We start from the raw sequence: 19,087 nt of genomic DNA, 5'->3' as shown, positions 1-19,087 counted from the left end.
AAAAAAAAAAAAAAAAAAAAAAAAAAAATACTGTGGAATGCCCCTGATACAAACCAAAGTTGTCAGTTATTTCATTTGAAACCAGTGTCAGTATAATCTTAGGGAAGCAGGTGGTTAAGATAAGCAAGAATTTAGTCCAATGAAACTGTTTGTCATCTTGATAACTTCCGAAGAGAGTTGCGAGGTCCCTGACGGTTGGGCCGATTCCTCCGATGAGGGTTCCCCGACGAAAGCAATGTGGGCGTGGTCGAGCATTGATTAAAAGGTTTCGAAAGTGGTCAAAGGCTTTTAATCGATTTTAAAGTCTACTAATATGTAGAAAATATATAGGCCTATAATTTTTTTTCTCCCCGACTAATTGTGCTTTTTCTCTCCGACGGGGGGTCCATGGCGCCACCCCTGATGGTGAGGGAAAGCAATTAAAAAAAAAATGAAACCCTGGAAAAGGGAAGGGAAATGTTTCTCATCTGCCAGTGTTTATTCTTGGAATACTTATAGGGAGGGCTATATAAAGTTTGCAATATGAAGACAACTTGTTTCACAACAGTTTATGTAGTATTTAAAAACTTTGACTCCTATTCACACTTACACGTACAAATAGCCTTGAAAATACACAACCTTTATAAACAACATGGCGATGAGCATGCGGCTGTTGGCTGGGAGGTTGCAATATTCTGCCTCTCAAATTATTAAAACTACAGTTTTTGCCAAGCAAACCCAAAGTTTGTTTCTGAAACAGTCCACCAGATATTTTAATAGAAGCTGCGTTGTATTAACAGGTAAACATTTAGCGTAAAAAGTTAATAATAATTATTTCTAGGGCCAGCCTTAGCTAGTTTTCAGGCTAGGCCTTTGCCAGAGAGGTCAGAAAACTTCTTCCCCAGACGAGGACGGTCCTTGTGGGATGGAACGTATTCTATAGTTTAGGCCTAGCCTAGATATTAGGGGCCCAAACAAAGGCGTATGCACTGGACGAGACATCTGTATGTACCATTTTCAAAAACTGACTAGGCCTAGGCCTGCTACGTCCTTGGTCTAGGTCTAGCATATGCCTAGTCCCTAGGCCTTACATTTTTCCCATTTTTTTTTTTTTTTTTTGCAGAAAATTAGCTTAGTTAGACTAGTGCTTCTGTTGGCCATACTATTATTACTGTAAAGGAAAATGAAAATAGGTAGCCTGAACACAGGCAGTGGGGTGGCTAGGACTAGGCTAGGAGGAGAGGAATATGGTACAGTACCATACGCTCTCTCGATAAAAATGGCGAATGTCCTTAGCTGTTGCCATTAGCTAGAAACAACAAAAATTGGAATGTCCCAAATATTTTTTTATTTATTTTTAATAGAAAGACATAACTGAATGAAGCATTTTAAAACAAAAATTATGTAAATCGGACCAGATATTGCTATTTTAAATATGTTTTTTGCTTTTTTTGCTATTGTTTTTATTATACAAGAAGTGTGTCCCTTACAGTATAATTATGTAGCATTTTAGGCCATGTTAAAATAATACTTGACAATTACTAACGATTATAATTTAGTATTTTAGTATATATATATATATTTATATTAGATTTATTAATTTTTATCAACTTCTAGATTCTACGTATAATAAATTGTTTCGCCTACTTTGGTATATAAGTCACAGTCGCGCCAATTACTTAGAATTTGCGCATGGCTGGTTTGCAATATATATATATTCAGTGACTCAATGGGAGTCAGAGTGTACCCTACAACGCTTAAATTTGTTATTGTGACAACCATGTGATGGCCTCAGAATAGCCAATTTAACACTGGAATTCAAGCGGTGCTTCCATGAGTGCGTGCACATGCTCTTCTTCTCACAAATCGGGACCTTCACTGCCGATTGGGTATTCTATCTATATGCCTAATCTCAATGATAAAAGTTTCAATAAATTGGCATAATAACCGGTATAGAAGAAACTTTGAATTATGATTATTTTAATTGAAATTTGTTTACAGGAATAGGATCTTTTGAAGAGAAGGTACTACAACCATGCCAGTATTAAAAGTAACATACCAGTACATTTGTATTTTCACCATAGAATGCAATCTGATTCTCTAGTAGGCTTTACAGACTTTTCCTACTAGCAGGCCCTGCGGTAGCATCAGTGGCGTAGCGGTCTTGAAATGGAGGGGAGCTGATGGGGGTGAGAGGGTGGGGGATTGATGATTAGGTGAGGGGACTAAGTCGCAAATGATTTGAGGTGAATTTTAACTACTTGAGCATGATTTGTGGGCAGGGTCGCAACTGGGGGATGAGCGAGTATTTTTTTTTTCAGGGGGTGCGCGCCCCTTGCACATCCTAGATATGCCTATACCTAGCATACCCTGCAATTTACCCTACGGTCTGCCACTGGTTATTATATATTATAATTAGGTCAAAGCATAATATTAGGTAAAGTTTGCGCGGAAATTGACCCTTATTTTCTGAAATGTGCGGACATATTTCTAGACCTAATTTTTTGCGCAGAGGATACAGTATATTCTTCCGCAGGCCTTACTTTACAGTTTGGGTTTATGTACAGCAGTAGGCCATAAGGCTGTTCATTAAAAATAATGCAGAGAATATTAAAAACCAAATCTTTGCATTTGAAATTTTTCCATGTTGATGCTTATTTCTTTCAGCCAATTGGAACGTTTTTCAGATTAGCGACTTCTATTTTATAGTTTTTGCTTGTTACATCATTTTGAAAATTAGTAAACAAGTATTAAAATTTGTTATAAAACCCAGTGAAGAATAAATAATTTCAAAACTAACCATTAGAAAATTTTGAAATGGAACCATTTTTTTTTTTTTTTTTTGCAGACAGAAAATTTTCAAAAGAACATGAATGGGTGACTGTAGTAAATGACATTGGCACTATTGGCATATCAGATTATGCTCAGGTGAAGTTTATGTTTTGAGCGCTTGGAAACTACTAGTTTGAGAAGCTCCGACAGTGAACCACAGATGTACAGTACCATGTTCACTGATAATAATAATCTTCTTTCTTAATTACAAAATGCCATTGAAAAATTGTTTGACTTAGATAAATTTGACTTACAGATTGTTAATTAATGGAATACACAGTAATTTGGCATGTAAAATAAGTATGACTTAGAAATTATTTAAGTTTTTAGGCAAAGTCGAATTAGGCAAGTTTTAAACTGTAAATATACTTTTTTCCAATCTTTAAAGAATAAAATATGTTTTTAATGTGTTTATTGGAATTTTTCATTAATTATTTGCCTTAATGTTAAAAAGAAATAAATATACAGTAAATGAATAGTTAATAAATAAAAAAATATTGAAATCATATATTTTATTTTTTTTTGCCAATGTTTGTTTAGTGTTATAATTTTGTTATGCTTATGTTTGCTTTAGTCTTTAGTGTTGGCTGCTTTAATAAGTAATTAAAAAATAATTCTTACAAATATCTTTCTTCTCCCCTCATGTCAGGATGCATTAGGTGATCTAGTATTTGTGGATTTACCAGATATTGGGACCAAATTTTTCAAAGGCGGTATGTTTTCTAGTTTTGTACAATTTCATTCCATAATAGACCTATACTTTTAGTATAACCTTTTTATAGTTTGTTGAGCAAAATTTTTTCTTGGAGAAAAAACATCAATGTCATAGTTAAATATACAGATATGTGCACTAACATGCCAAATTTATATAAATTTTTCTTTAAAAAAAAATCTTTTTCAGCAGAAGGCAATTAAGAAAAGTCTTGCATTCACATCACCAGGTTCATAATTTATTGGAGTATGATTTGCTTAACATTATATTAATTATTTTTTTAAGAATTCAATAAAAAAAAAATTATATTGAATTTGCTCATTTTGAAGGTTTCCAAAAGTTATCAACTTATTGATATGGAATACAAAACAAAAGTGTAATATATGTAATAAAATGAGTCTTGTATTGCCAAACATGAGGAAATGAGTTATTGATTATGTTTATATATAATGTTTTGGTCTTTGAATCTAGGTTCAGGATTGTGTACAACCAGAGTATTAAATACAATTCAGATATTTGGAAAAATACTTAGACAAAATTGCCTCTAAAAATAAACAAATAAATTGTGTGTTGCCTGGTTTTCCTATCGATTCTGAATGGCTTTAGAAATTAAAGTGGCTTTACAAAATGTAGTGGAACTAAATACTGTAGCTTGGTGGAATGTGCTTGCTTTTCAATTCCATCCGTGCCATGCATGGTGTCTTTTTCACAACTAAAACAGATCCAAGCTTCATGGAAGAGATTAAACATAGCAAGGGTGATGATGCATGCTTGAAAGTGGGTGGGATGATTGGACGAATGGGAAATGAGGCTATAGGCCTTGTGCCCAAGCTTTTGCTAGGAGCCTGGGGCACCAACGGCTTCTGGTGGGGTTCAAGCTCCTGCATTCTAACCTATAGTCATATTTAATTGATTTTAAGGATAACAATTTACGACAGTATTTCCACACTAATGTTGAATAAAAGTGTTTCAGTTTACCTGGTATTCATAAATCAAAAGCCCGCTTATAGTTTGTGCAAACTTTAAACATTCATGAAAATAATGATTCCTCTTATTTCGTAATTGTTTTTTCCTCTTGTTTTAAAAAAATGAGGTTTTAACTATAGACGAAGAGTGAATAGTGGGGGACAATTGATAGGATGCCCTTCCCACATTGGAATGTTGAAGATATTTCCCCACCGATCGACACCCGTGAAACATGGGAGGCTTCCCTGCATTTTTTTCTGTACAAATGATTGCAACATAAAACAAAGTTTTTCTGTACAATCCTCAGATGAATTTGGAGCTCTTGAGAGTGTGAAGGCAGCCAGTGATTTGTACATGCCTGTGTCAGGCGAGGTAACCGAAACAAACGCGACCTTGGAAGATGACCCTGCTATTATCAATAAAGATCCTTATGATAAAGGTACTTGGTTGAAGTCTTGTTTACTTGTTTGCTAATTAACAGTTAATATTGTATAATAATAATCTTACACTCATATAGCGTAAACATTTAGAGCTTCTCTGAATGGATGTCTGAGAGGTATATTGTTCCTGCTGAAGACCCCGGTTCAAATCCGGCCAGTGCTCGTTTTTTTATTATTATTATTATTATTATTATTGTTATTATTATCATTATTATTGTTATTATTATTATTATTATATTATTATTATTATTATATTATGATGATTATTATTATTATTATTATTATTATTATTATTATTATTACACTAACAGAACGGGAATAAAAATACTAGAATGAGAATAATGAATTGGGATGTGTTGGATAGTACTAAATTAATTTTAAAATAATAATTATTTAATAAATAACAGTAATATTCAACAATGTGTTGAAAGTATCTTTTTTCCCAATATGAATGTCATGATAAAAAGTAATAGTTATTATAATTAACATATTGGATAGTAATTACTTTCATAATTTTTTATTTATTGTTATGATGATAATAAATTAACTTATTTGAAAAAAAATACATTGAACAGTGACAAACCATCACTGATATGTTTTAAAAGTCAATCGTGACATCACAATTCAAATAATTCCTTTGGGTCTTGCAGGCACTCAGAAATTTTTTCAAGGATTAATATAACCTTCGTATAATAATTTCCACTAGTGTATGATACGCAACTCTACTAAAAGCTTAGTAATAAACGTTAATAATAATATAACAGTGCTCAATTGATAATTCAAGCAATTATATCCAGAAAGGCATATCAAACATAATGTATTGTGTAGTTGAAACTTAATATACTGTAGTTCTTTGGACAAGGATTTGTTGTTATCCTTGGTTGCTTGAACCAACGTTACACATTTCCCATTTATTTATTGCAATTCACCATCTTGGTGAGCAAACATTATCAACTGTAAAGATAATCTATGTAAAAGCTAATTGTAAAAATTGTCTACAGTGAACTGCACTGTTTTGTTTAATGAACAAATTGCTGTGTTATTTAACAACACAGGTTAAAATAAGCAAAAACTAGGCAAAATTTAAGAACTTAAAATTTGACAAGACAATGGCAAACAGAAAGCAGATTAAAAACTGGGGCATTCATTCTAGGCAAGGGACATGATCTTCTGAACAGCATACTTTTTCAATTTAAGAGTTGTTTTCTATTCTATGAATACTGTAAATGCTCGAATAAGCGCCGCTCTCAAATAAGTGCCACACTATAAAACCTGATTTTTTTCACTAAGTGCTGCAGCACTTAATCGAGAGTATATTATTGCCCTGTGTGTAATGAAACACCTTTAGAAACTTTTAGGTTTTAAATACTTCTTTATTAACATTTATTTACGATGACGTAGGACCTATGATAAGTCAACTGAACGGTATTATGTGAGATAGGTAACGAGAACGGAGATGGAAAGTGCCACGCCAATATTTTTTTATAATCGCCGATCTCGAATATACGTGCCGCACTCAAACTTCCAAAAATCTTATAAGCGCTGTGGCGCTTATTTGAGTATTTACGGTAGTTATATTCCTTGAAGGTTTGCAAGGTAAAGTATCAATAATACAATAATATTAAACTTTTGGTACACCATGTGTAAGAATAAGGTTTATTCTTGGATAAAATCACTGGTTGGTTGTCTCAATGTTTAGAGCAATCTCACTGAAATGTTGAGACAAGCAGCCAGTGGTTTTATCTCCAAAACCATATCTTTACACATGTTGTACCAAAAGCTTAATTATTACTTTCCCTATGAATAGCAATTATAATAATAAAGAGGTGAAGTACTCTACACTTTACTTGCGATAATACAAAGCTCCTTATGAAGATTGCAATAAGACTACCACATTGGTACACAAAGTTACTTGTTCAAGATACACTTTATTAGCATCAATTCAGTGTCACACCATTCACTATTCTGTATTATACAGTATATTCTTTATTGTTATGCATTAACATGTTAATGAACATAATTTAATATTGTAGCTTTTATGCATCAATAAATCAAAATACACTACACTACATAATGTTACTGTATTTATTAATGTTGTTGTGGGAGGAGTTAGCATCCCTTTATGGAAATAGCAAAATGATTATCTCAAAACAACAATCATTTTAATATACATGTTTTTTACCCATTTAAAAAAAATAAGGATGACATCAAGCATCCCTTTATAAAAAAAATAGCAAAATGATTATCTCAAAACAACAATCATTTTAATATACATGTTTTTTACCCATTTAAAAAAAATAAGGATGACATCAAAGGTTGGTTTTTGTATTTCCAGGTTGGATCTTGAAAGTCAAACTCTCCAACGTAGATGAACTGGAAGAATTAATGACAGAAGACCAGTATACAGAATTTCTGAAGAGTGAAGAATAAATAAACCAGTAACTTCTGTTTACACTATTAAGTTCCATATGACAAATCACAGGTATTTGTCACATAAAATTTCATAGTGCGGACAGACCATTTGCCAGCTGATTTCATAGTTTTATGTTTATTCTGAAATGAAGTATATTAATTATAACATTATTATAGGGAGCTCAGCCAGTTGCTTTCCGAAGTCTTGTTTCCATAAGATCTGCTACACTGGTGCTACAGCGTTTTCATTTTCACTGGAATGATTAAAACTTTGTAGCAGATTATTCCTACCACTATCAGAAAGGTTGTTTGATTCAACTGACCAATCAGTCTCTCCAACAGCAGTCTGTGATAGCATGTAGTAATTTTATGAAAACTCGGCTGAAATTTAACTTTTCATAGATTACATTGTAAACCTTTTGTATAATGTTGGTACAGTATATTGTACTTCACTGGTATTTCTTGCATTTAATGCTGTTGAAATGGTTTGTGCTGATAATGCTAACACCTGTACCTGGACACGCTGGGTATATGTTTTGAACATTTTTGTTGATGTGGTGTGATAAAACTAAACTGTTAATACCTCATGTTTTAAATAGTTATAAAAAGCAATTTGCAACACAATATACTATTCTATTATACTGACTCTTTTTAGTATTTTAGTAAATGGAAGATATCTTTTCAAAAACATTACTTTTTCTTTGTTGTTGTTTCCCTATCATCAACCAATAATGAACTCAATGAAAATTAATTTCTTACTGTATATGTTCAGAATGTTGACTTATATATTAAAAATCAATATAAGTTGGTAGCAAATATATTGTCTACTATATTAGTTTACTAAACAAAAGGTTATAAAAAGTGTTAATTTTTGGTCACATTTAATAGTCACTGTCCTTTTTTTTTTTTCAAATATTAAGAATAACATTATAGCGAGCATATTTGTTTTGAAAGGGATGTTGACAACCTGAAAATAATTTATGATTTTATGGATACTAATTACATACCTGTACTGTACAGAACTTTGGAATAACTCTATTGTTTGTTTAATTGCTTTAGTTGTGTCATTTCATCTCTACTCAACCAGTTTTAGTTCAGTAGGGGTGGAGGGAGTAGGCTTATGCTCCCACCCCTGTCGGACATCAGTATAAGGGGAAGCCTAACTCCATAGGTGGCATCAGATTTTTCAGACCCCCCCCCCCCCGTCAAACAGCTTACCCGTCCTCACCCGATCAGGACACTGGTTACTAGAAGATATACTGGGATCTACTACTATATGCTGCATGCGTTTCTTGGCATGCAAGATGCAATTTTTGTTCAAAAAATTTCACCTCCAACGGACCTCCAAGAGAGGAACACCTCCATGTGCAGCCAAGGCCTAATACAGAATAATCATTTTATTTTTAGCCACCTAGGCTAAAGATTATCATACTCTTATTGTATTACAATTCATGGATAACATAACAGTAATAGTATATCACCAGGAGATAACATTTTTTATTCTGAATAGTGTACAGAGTTTTATTTCCTGTGCATAGAGATTGCAGAGGATGAGCAGCTTCTTATCGAAATGACAAAGTAAATGATGAACAGTAGAGTGAAGTGTGTGGCAAAATACTATTGTCGGCAAGCTTTGAACCATACCGGTACATGTAATCTAATAATAGCACAACCCAGTGCCGGATATAAGGGGATGGGAGAGGAGGGAATTGTGGGCCCCTAATTTTTTGGAAAAAAAAAAAAAAATAGTGCCATTTCCTGTCATCAGAATGTACCTCAGCCCCAACATGGTGATTTCCCCAGGGAAAAAATTCTCTCCCAGGGTTTCTCTTACTGCAAAAATATTCCTGGATCTGCTACTGCAATCTTTCACCGATTGCCACCAAGATATCTCAAAGATACTGCTTCCCAAAAAATTAAGTAAAAACTTTGAACTGTGTATAGCAACTTTTAATAAATCTATTAAAAAAATATCAGCGATGAATGTCCTTTTTTCTTTTTTGCATAGCCCCTTAGATTGGTAGTAAATAACAAAATCTGAATTGTCTTGAATGATGAGTCTCCCATGATGGAAGAAGATAATTCATTTGATGAAATCAATGCTTTATTGAATGTGTGAAAGTTCTACATATTTCAATTCAGTAGATCATTAATTTTTAATACTGTTAATGATAATGTTAAACTATCGTAATCATTAAAAATAGAGCATGCCCAATGATAGAATTCCCATTTCAGTATTACTGTACAACACTATAAGGTTTTGGGTGTGGATACTATTCCATTTTTTGGGGGAATGCTCATGATGACACTGCACTGCTGTGTCTACATTTGTGTGGTGCATCTCCCATTTTTAATTATGCTTAGCAAAGGTCTGGCCTTGAATTTCTTTGTGTGTATACTGTAGAAGGGGTTCATGAACACAAAAACTCAGTCCCTTCCCAAGACGGCCGGAAATGGCACTCTCATATAGTAAAAGTCATCACAGTCAAAATGAAGCGGCAAAAAATCTCTCATGAATTTTTATCAACGATTTTCCGCAACCATAGAGATCTAATTAATAGGCCTATGTGTAATGCACCATAGACAATAAAAGCTAAAAACATTGTATTTGATGTAAATTTACTTATCTACTTCAAAGCTGCGAGTCCAGTGAGATATTAATTGCTGTGATGTATCGCAGAAAAGAGAACTTGTCTGATGTATTTACTTTACACACTTTTTCTCATAGGCCTACTTCTCAAATTATAATGAAGGCACATGCATTTGAGTCGAGTATTATAGGTAATTCAGATGTTTGGGAACAGAGAATTTGGGGCGGTCTCAGTCCAAAGTTAGAAACCTCTAAATATACTGACCTCAACACTCAATCTTGAAAAATTTTATTCATTTTTGTACTGTTTAAAGCAGGGGCGGATCCAGAAATGTCCAAAAGGGGGGGCCGGAAGCGGGGGCCGAAAGTTGGGCCGATTGAGACAACACTGCCGTAGGGGGTCTGGGGCATGCCCCCGCGAAATGTTTGTGTTCTAGACGCCCGAACATAACATTTGAGGCATTCTGGGCTATCATTTTTTTCTTTTTCCCCCTTTTTTTTTCTTTTTTTTACCTCCCAAAAGGGGGGGCCGGGGCCGGGCCGGCCCCCCCTAAATCCGCCCCTGTAAAGTACCGTATAGGTATATACCTAATACCGATTGTGATTAAAGCAAACTCGTATACAGCAAGTGGTCAGTCACTTAATATTTTGATTGAATGTTTATTGTAAATTATGTTTATCTTCCTCCATAGTAATTGTACTTGACTTCACATGTATCGTTACTCAATCTTAGCTTTGTTCATGTGGTACAATGAATAATCTTTTTTCATTCAAAAAGCGTCTCTTGAATTTTCCAAGTTGCCATAAGCACATCTTCAATTTTCATTTATTTCCATAAGTGCCCCCTCAATTCCCTGATTCCGTAAGTGCCATGTTAGAATAGCGCCCCTTGGAATGTGCAAAAAATGTTTTAAGCGCCCATTCACGCGAGTACGGTACTAGACTGATCAGAAAACCCAAAACCTCATTTTCATCAAATTGACATGGCCAACAACACCTTACAATTTATTTTTGTTTTTAAAGCCAGGAAAAAAATGTAGTATGTTGTAGAAATGATTTTTGTAAGACACAAAATTTTCAAATAAAAAAACTGGGGAAAAAGATAGAAAAAAGGGTTGTGTTATGCCCCCTCCAGTTGTACAACATATAAAAAATGTTTTTCCTCCTGAGCCTAGCTTTAAGAATAAATGGGGTAACTGTAGAAAACAACACTACACACCAACCTTTTAATTTTCTTCAAATTTATTTAATGCATTATTATTTGAATTTTCTGAATTAGATTACATGTTGTATCTTTAGCATACCCTAAGGTAGAGCATCAATCAACTAGCTTCAACAAAGTTGAGTTAACTAGAAGACTTCATTTACAAAGGGTACACAAAGTAAAACAACTTGTAATTTAATGCACACAATTCAACATATTTATGTACTGTAATATTAAAAATTAATAAGAGTCACTGCACATTTCCCATAAGATAATAGAGATAATAGAGTTACTAGAATTGTTGATCTATTAAAAGGCGGTACAAAAATATCCTACAAAGCCATCAGTGGCGTAATGTCTATCGGATTTAGGGGGTCAAAGCCACAGGACCCCCAGCCTAAAGGGTCCCTGGAGGGCTCTCCTTTTTATAAACAGCTTCTCCTAACACAGCTTTGACATTATGGTACAGTGGAAGGCACAACAATTTAATACCACGATTTTGACTCTCGAATATCCTAAGTGGACTCGCATGACAACACTTCTTTTATACACATCAATTCTCGACCCAAAACGTTCCACAGCCACATATTGAAGTACAGTAAAGGGTTCTCTCAGCACTGGTTCTCCGCTAGAATTCACAGAGAATTTGAATTAAATTATAGTAATGTATACGCTACAATACTGCTTGATATTCAATTGTGAAGGGGCCCTTCAAAAACATGGCCCCCCCAATGGTTTCTCGCCCACGGGCCGTGTGACTTGTTGTTACGCCACTGATGGTCACTGCACATTTCCCTGAAGCTACTAAAGTACTAGAATCATTGATCTATTATAGGCAGTACAAAAATATCATAGATACAACGCCACCCCTGATTTATACATTATGATTATCTACAACTCTTTAAACCTGATCTAAGAATATTATTCAATAATCTGAAAATGCTGATACCCTGTTTTATTTATACAATGCTCTAGGTATCTGCAGGGTCCGGCACCACAGGTGGGTCCAATAAGGGTCCAACCAAAGGGCTACTTATGGTTTCCAGTCAGGGTAGGAGTAATCCTTGATGGGGTCAAGAGTAGGGTATTGGAATAAAATGTTAAAAATTGTGCCTTTAGACCACAATATTAGGAACTGCAATTACTTGGAACAGCACACTGTTTAGTTTTTCAAACAGGGGGGTTCCCGGGGTTCATGTCTGTCCCCCCTGGGAATTACCACCCCTGCCCTGCTGCTAGTAACAGCTATTGTTCTATAGTTTTTCCACTACTTCTACAAAAGAGGATTTTTTTTATAACAATTCACCAAACACATGAAATAATCTTAACTGCAACCTCAGATAATGTTTAATGTTACGGCGTGTTGGTTTAGTTCATTGAGCCATAGCCTAAAAGTTTGCGGACATAGTTAACTTGGTCGTCACTGAGACCAAGTGTCTCGCGCTCGGCTTCAAAACCAGCCTTGGAACCATGACCACCAGCATAACCATTCAGCCGGGCTGCAACATGGGAAGAGATCACTTCCTTCGGGGTTAGGTTCAGACTGTGCAGCAGGTCTCCCTTCTGACGTAGCAGATATTTCTGATGATAGCTGTTGAAATAATAATATACACAATATTTATATATTTATTTTTTTTTTTTATTTTACAATCACCAATACAATTTTATTTTTATTTTCTCCTCTGTCTGGATGTTTTTGGCAAAACTATTTGCTAAATAAGAAAACAAAATTTATTTTTATTTTTATTCCGCCCTCCTCTGATGATTAAAAAAAAATAAGTACGCGAAACAAGGAATAAACAAATTCTCATCTTATGATCATTGGCACAATGGTTATCCAGTTTTTTTTTTAGCCCCAAGATATGTGATACATTTATTGTTTTTTAAGAAAAGTGGTCCAGCCCCTCCATTAAATGGACAGGGCACATTTTTTTGTAAAGTACTCCGGATGAGAATGTACTAATTACTAAATGACACTCACTCTTCTGCTTCGTAAAACGTCAATGCTGGCGTAATTTTGGTTTGGATTTTCCTCTTTAAAGTCTTCTGGTGTTCATCTTTGGTCTTCTCTGCCAACTTCTTCTGCTCCTCTGTGTGGTAGAATATGGCTGACATGTACTGGCGATTCAGACATGCAGTGCTGTCATGATTCTTCCAGAACATCCACAAAAGCGTCTCGTAATCTGTTGTTTTAGGGTCAAAATCTAAATCCACTGTCTCTGTGTGATCACCTCTATGGGAGAAATGAAACATATAATTTTTAGTTCATTCAGCTTTAGGCACTAGGATATGGTAAACAGTAGCTTAATCACTCTTCAACAAAGTGGCAATCCCATCAAAAGGCAAACATACAGTACACACACGCATGATGACATAAGCAGGGCACTCACTGATCCCGCTGGTCGATGCGATTCTTAGGAGAACACAATGCCATGACGCGCGCAACAGCTGCTTGTTTTTAATGATTCGTTCAGACTGTCACAGACAATCAGCAAACAGTGTTGCATCGTCAAACGCTCACAGGGAGCGAAGTTTGATTCGTCGGCTGATCGTCGTACGATGTTGTGAGTGGTTGGCTTTTGCAGCTGCAGTTCTGGTCGTGACAAGAAGAATCCTGTTTTACAATCACTGGATTGGAAAGCAAGCATCTTAACCACAACGTTTTTCAAGTCCACTCCAAATTATTTATTTTACAATTCAATGTCATATATGGTAGTAAATATTATTCCTTCCTACAATAGGTAACAGATAAAACCTTACTTCTAAAAATTGTCATTTCTTTTTAAAGTCAGACTCCGGAGGAAAAAAAAATTTTGATATGTTGTAGAACTGATTTTTCTAAGACAGAAAAAACTTATTTGACGAAAAACTGGGGAACGGTGAACGAGATACAGATTTTTGAATATTTAAAAACTGGGGGAAAAAGGGGCATAACCGCCCATTTTTACACCTTTTTCCCCCAGTTTATAAATATTCAAAAATCTGTATCTCATTCACCGTTGCTCAGTTATTGATCAAAGTACACTTTTTTCTGTCTTAGAATAATCAGTTCTACAACTTATCAAATTTTTTTTCCCTCCAGAGCCTGACTTTAAACAATAGGTAAGAAATAGAAAGTATAAAGGTTTTAAATTTTGAATGAAATATTCATAAACAGTTTAACCAATAAAAATTAAAAGTAACATCGAAGAATGCAATATTTAAATTAGCAGTTTGTTTTAATACAGAGCAAATGTTTCTGACTTGAATATAACAAATTATTGAATTAAAAAAAAAAAAAAAAATTCGTAACTGACAAACAAAAATCAGAGTTGGCTACTTACAGGGAATGATACGTGGGGAATTTCTTCTTTCCTCCAGTGTATCCAACCCTGGTGCGTATCACCCCTGGGACGCAGCCCAGCTGCGCCTCAGGGAACCAAAATCAGCTAAGTGCAAATGTTGCCTTGTCAACTGCGACCTCTGGGTCCTTGAAAGGCATTTTTGCTCCTTGAATCTACAGAGAAAAAAATATGAAAATCAATCAAAATTTTTATTTATTCACAAAAACATACTGTACATTTAAAACTTGATCAAGAACTAATCTGAAATTTCTATTTTGTAAAATTTGTGCTTTCTAATTTTGAAATGCAAAAGATAAAGATTTCATAAATGTCTATTTGTTAACAATAATTTAAAAAAAAAAAAGTTTAAAGCTGTACACCCTTCTCAGTGTTTAAGCTGTCATTAGCCAAAACCTAATAAAAGCTGAATTTTGCTAAATATTTTCATTCAAAATTAGCAAAAAAAGCTAATAAAATTGAAGTTATCATTGCTTATTCTTTATTTTGGCTAATCAAATTTCTATTTGGCTAATTATTTTCGTACCGAATTGGCTAAATTGCTAAATATATTTTTTTGGCCAGCTAATAAACCCTGCCTTCTTGACATATTTCTAAAAATGCTACTACGTTGTAGTGTACTGTAAATCTGTGTACTTCAACCATCACGATTGAAATTTCTAAACTAAAATGCCTAATCTGTAATCCACATTTACTAAAAGGAATGTTGAATATCCTGTTAGAGCAGTGAATTGAGGCAGAACAATTATAGGAAGTGAATGACTGGTGCTGTTTGGTGATCTTTATTTTTTAACTGGCTATATTTGGTAGAGAACACGATCCAGGATCTGTGATGTCTAATCTGTAATTATGTATTTTACTTCCTGGTAATAAAGATGCACAATGTGTCAGCATAAAACAGAGATAAGCAGAGTAACATAATGACGTAGCAAAAAACATGTTTGCACTTCATTATTACTATACAGGTAACCTATACATTACTAGTCATCATATTAATGACTAGGTCTAGTAATGGCTTAAAATGTAATTTCTGACATGTCAATTCTGGAAATATAATATTAAATCAGAATCTGATATTGTTTTTTTCCCCTGCTGTTCACTGATTTAAAAAATATACATGCAGGGGTTCCAACACTCCCTATTCGATGGGGAGTCTTCCAAATTTATGTGCTATCTCCCAGTCTCCCAAATTTGTTCAAGTTTTCCTGAATTTCAAAAACTAGGCCTAGATTTTATTGTACTTGCACACAACCACCTCGTTTTTAGTGAAAAAAAAACATAAGATTCACTTGGTAAAATAGATGAAATTACTACAGTATGCCACATGCATGAAAAACCCAATTTTAGGTATCTTATAAATTATGTTCATACACCTCAAAAGATGTTAATGCTATCAGAATATTTTGATGCTTTTCACTACAAATAGTGAGAATGTAGCGCCCTTTTACCGGCACTTTCTACCGTCTCCCAATTTTTAAGTCTAGGGGTTAGAACCTCTGAATATTGCTATTTAGACTTGGATCAGCCATGAAAAATAGAGCTTCTGAAAATAACAAAAAAGATATCAATAGGCCTAGGCCTACAGTAGGCTAATATTAATAGACTGCTGAAAAGATCTTTAACTATTGTATTTGATAATTGTCTGCAAATGTCTTGTGTTTCCTGCATTGCTGGACTTCTGGCAACTTTTTTTTTTTTTGACAAAATTATAATAATTATAAGAATGTATTAATCCGATTACTGACTCAAGCTTTTTACATCACATTTCACGCAACATGGCAATAACTACAACAATCAATCAATGTGACTGCATTTATCACTACTACTAGACTAGGCCTGCCCTAGCTAGCCTAGGCCTAGCAAGCAGCAGACACTGACAAGGACGTCCACTTATGATATGATTATTACCAAGTGCTAGAGGCCTACTCCTACCAGAGGGTAGAGTAGCGGTCCTCTGGAGTGTAGCAGAAGACTAAAAAGAGAGAGCCTAGGCCTAGGCCTGGCCTGGGCCTCTGAGTCCTGACTCTCACTGACACAGTTTTAATAAGTGAAAACAAGTTTCCTCACTTTAGTCTTAGAAGATGAGTCTCCCATGCGATATAAAATGTTATCCTTCAGTGTTCACCGTACCTGATTCTGGAGCGGCTGAATGAAAGTCCAAGAAACAAAATTTACTCTTGAGAACAGCAACCGCTGGAACCTCTTTAAGGCCATCAAATGACGTAATCTTGTAACTTCACACAGTGTTATGTTTACCTGGCTGGCGTTACATAACCATCCACGTTCAAAGTATATATAAAACATGTTAATGTGAGCTAAATACTTGATTACTACTAATGTATTAAAAAATAAAAAAATATATACATAATTTTAAATAAAACAAATATAAATATTGCTTTACATTATTTTAAAATATAGACCCAAAAAAAGTATAGGGCCTAAATATGAAAAAAAAACCCATCCAGGACAGGTCAACACAAACAAGCAAACATATCATAACAGTAAAAAGCTCACTTCTTCTTCCTGAACCCGGTTGGGATAATTGGTAATAATATTATGCAAAAGGTTATTTAGTTAGAGCATGGACCTATTAATAAGAGCATGGATCTTATTAATAGGTCCATGGTTAGAGCGTGCAAAATGCAAGTAGGAGGCGCCTACTACAGTTAGATACCAGTCGATTGAATTGTAACGATTTTTCATTTTATATTTTTTGCTCAAATAACTTGCATTATCTATAAAAGAATGTCTAAGTAGCTACTTATCTTCTAAAGGTATCTAAAATATTTGTACGTATTTCCCTTGATTAAATATAGCTTCGTCGCTATGGAGCGCAAAAGGGAAAAAGCAATACTACACTGCCCTCCCCCCCCCCCCCCCCCCCCCCCCCCAATTTATGTGCATGTTGTAACATAAAGCTAAGCGAAGTTTTAACAACCTTTAGGGTATATTAAGCCACAACTCAATACAAGATTATAGCATTCATGTTTTCAAATTACTGTATTATTAATATAGGCCTACATCTTATTCTCAACATGTTTAATTTATCATTGTCACAAACCATTAGAAATCACTGCTGAATTAACATTCGACAACTGTTTTTTTATATCATTAAAAGTGATTTAACTCCATGTATGTTTTAAATGCCTGCTGTTCACAAGAATCACTTCTCCGTCTAGGAAACAATTTCGCCGTCCTCCAACTATGATGAGTTTAATAAGATTAGGCACCGTTAACCAGATTCGAACAAATGTGTTCGCTGGAAGAACAAGTGTAACATTTTATTTATTTATTTGTTCATTCATTCATTCATTCACTCAGACAGACAGACAGACAGGCAGCAGGCAGATACCCCGAACGGCAGACAGACATACAGACAGACAGAACTTCATTCATACACATTCAGAACTTCATTCGTTCATTCATTCAGAACTTCATTCATTCAGAACTTCACTTTTTTTTTATCAGTGGCACTCTTCCAAAGGTGCGTCCAAGAAAAATGAAACAAAATTATACAAAATAACAAAACATAAGCTAAGAAATGGAAATCTGCAAAACAGGCAATAACAAGTTAACTAAAAACATTCAGATATGAAATTTAACCTCACCCACTCCCAACCCCCGACACAGCAAAAAGATTTGACCCATCGACATAACAATTCCGTATGCAATGTACACTGTGATTTGAAATCTTCATCCCTAATTTGATAATATTTTTTTTTTAAATAGCTTAGCTTAGAAAAATAGAGCTGTACACAATTATTTGATAAAATTTTGCATAATTTCAAAATTTTAAAGACCTCCATTTTAAAGACCATTATTTTGTGGTTCCAAGAAATGTTATTTGTCTTTATTATTCTAATTAGTGACCGAAGCTACTACCATAGAACCCCCCCCCCCCCACCCCGTCCCAAAAGTGGTCTTTTATTGGAGGGAGACTCGGTACAAAATATACTGGCAAACCTATTGGTCATGGCATGGAAATAAAACAGAGTAAAGTTAGAGATATCATAGGTCTTGATCGAGCTTTTAATGGTGACAGGGATTCAAGAATGAGGTACAGACTTTTCCACGGGTGTGTTATTATTATTAAACGGTTTTAAATGGAATCCGCATGCCATCAATGTACACAAGTAATAGTCCTGATCTCCCTGCTCTGACAACGTCTGTAAAATGGGGACGGTTGATATGAAAAACCGGTAAGATTAAGTTAGTGTGCATCACTGAATGGCTTCATATTGGAAGTGTTTAACACTCGGGAAAACCGCCCCCACCCCCACACCCCCTCCAAAAAGAAAAAGGAAAGAAAATGAAAAAAAGGAAATGCAACAGAGAGGAAATGAAAAAAAGGAAAGAAAGAAATAGAGAAAGAAAACAAAAAGAAAGAAAGAAATAGAGAAATAAAAAAAAAAAATGGAGACGGACGTAAGTTTATAAGCGATATAAAATAAAAAAAATAACAAAATCGAAAAGAATGATAATCAATCAAAAGGAATAGAAAGGAAAGTAACATTTCTTTATTGGTTCGGTTATAAAGCTAGTGTGGAGGAAGTGATAAATGTACACATTAAACTTATCTTTTCAATTAAAACCGAGACAAAAAACTGCAAC

The 19,087-nt window shown here is 34.5% G+C and overlaps 2 protein-coding genes across 2 annotated transcripts; one reads left to right on the top strand and one right to left on the bottom strand.

Moving 5' to 3' along the window:
- Positions 1–616: 616 nt before the first annotated feature.
- On the top strand, positions 617–8,374 carry LOC117114510 (glycine cleavage system H protein-like). Its single transcript, XM_033258180.1, has 5 exons — positions 617–779; positions 2,828–2,907; positions 3,461–3,524; positions 4,797–4,928; positions 7,265–8,374. The coding sequence occupies exons 1-5, from the start codon at positions 632–634 to the stop codon at positions 7,357–7,359; spliced, it is 519 nt and encodes a 172-aa protein (XP_033114071.1). The 5' UTR covers positions 617–631; the 3' UTR covers positions 7,360–8,374.
- A 2,781-nt stretch (positions 8,375–11,155) lies between these two features.
- Positions 11,156–15,065, bottom strand: LOC117114502 (peptide methionine sulfoxide reductase-like). The gene is given in 4 exon segments (XM_033258170.1): positions 11,156–12,726; positions 13,117–13,368; positions 14,459–14,631; positions 15,003–15,065. Coding segments are annotated over 4 exon segments (711 nt in total). The 3' UTR covers positions 11,156–12,503.
- Positions 15,066–19,087: the final 4,022 nt, after the last annotated feature.

The sequence above is a fragment of the Anneissia japonica genome, unplaced genomic scaffold (genome assembly GCF_011630105.1).
Source record: "Anneissia japonica isolate Jap-2015-1 unplaced genomic scaffold, ASM1163010v1 scaffold284978_len400890_cov162, whole genome shotgun sequence".
In the NCBI taxonomy this organism is placed as follows: domain Eukaryota; kingdom Metazoa; phylum Echinodermata; class Crinoidea; order Comatulida; family Comatulidae; genus Anneissia; species Anneissia japonica.
Note: the sequence above shows the minus strand (reverse complement) of the source record. Positions and strands in the feature narration are given on the sequence as shown.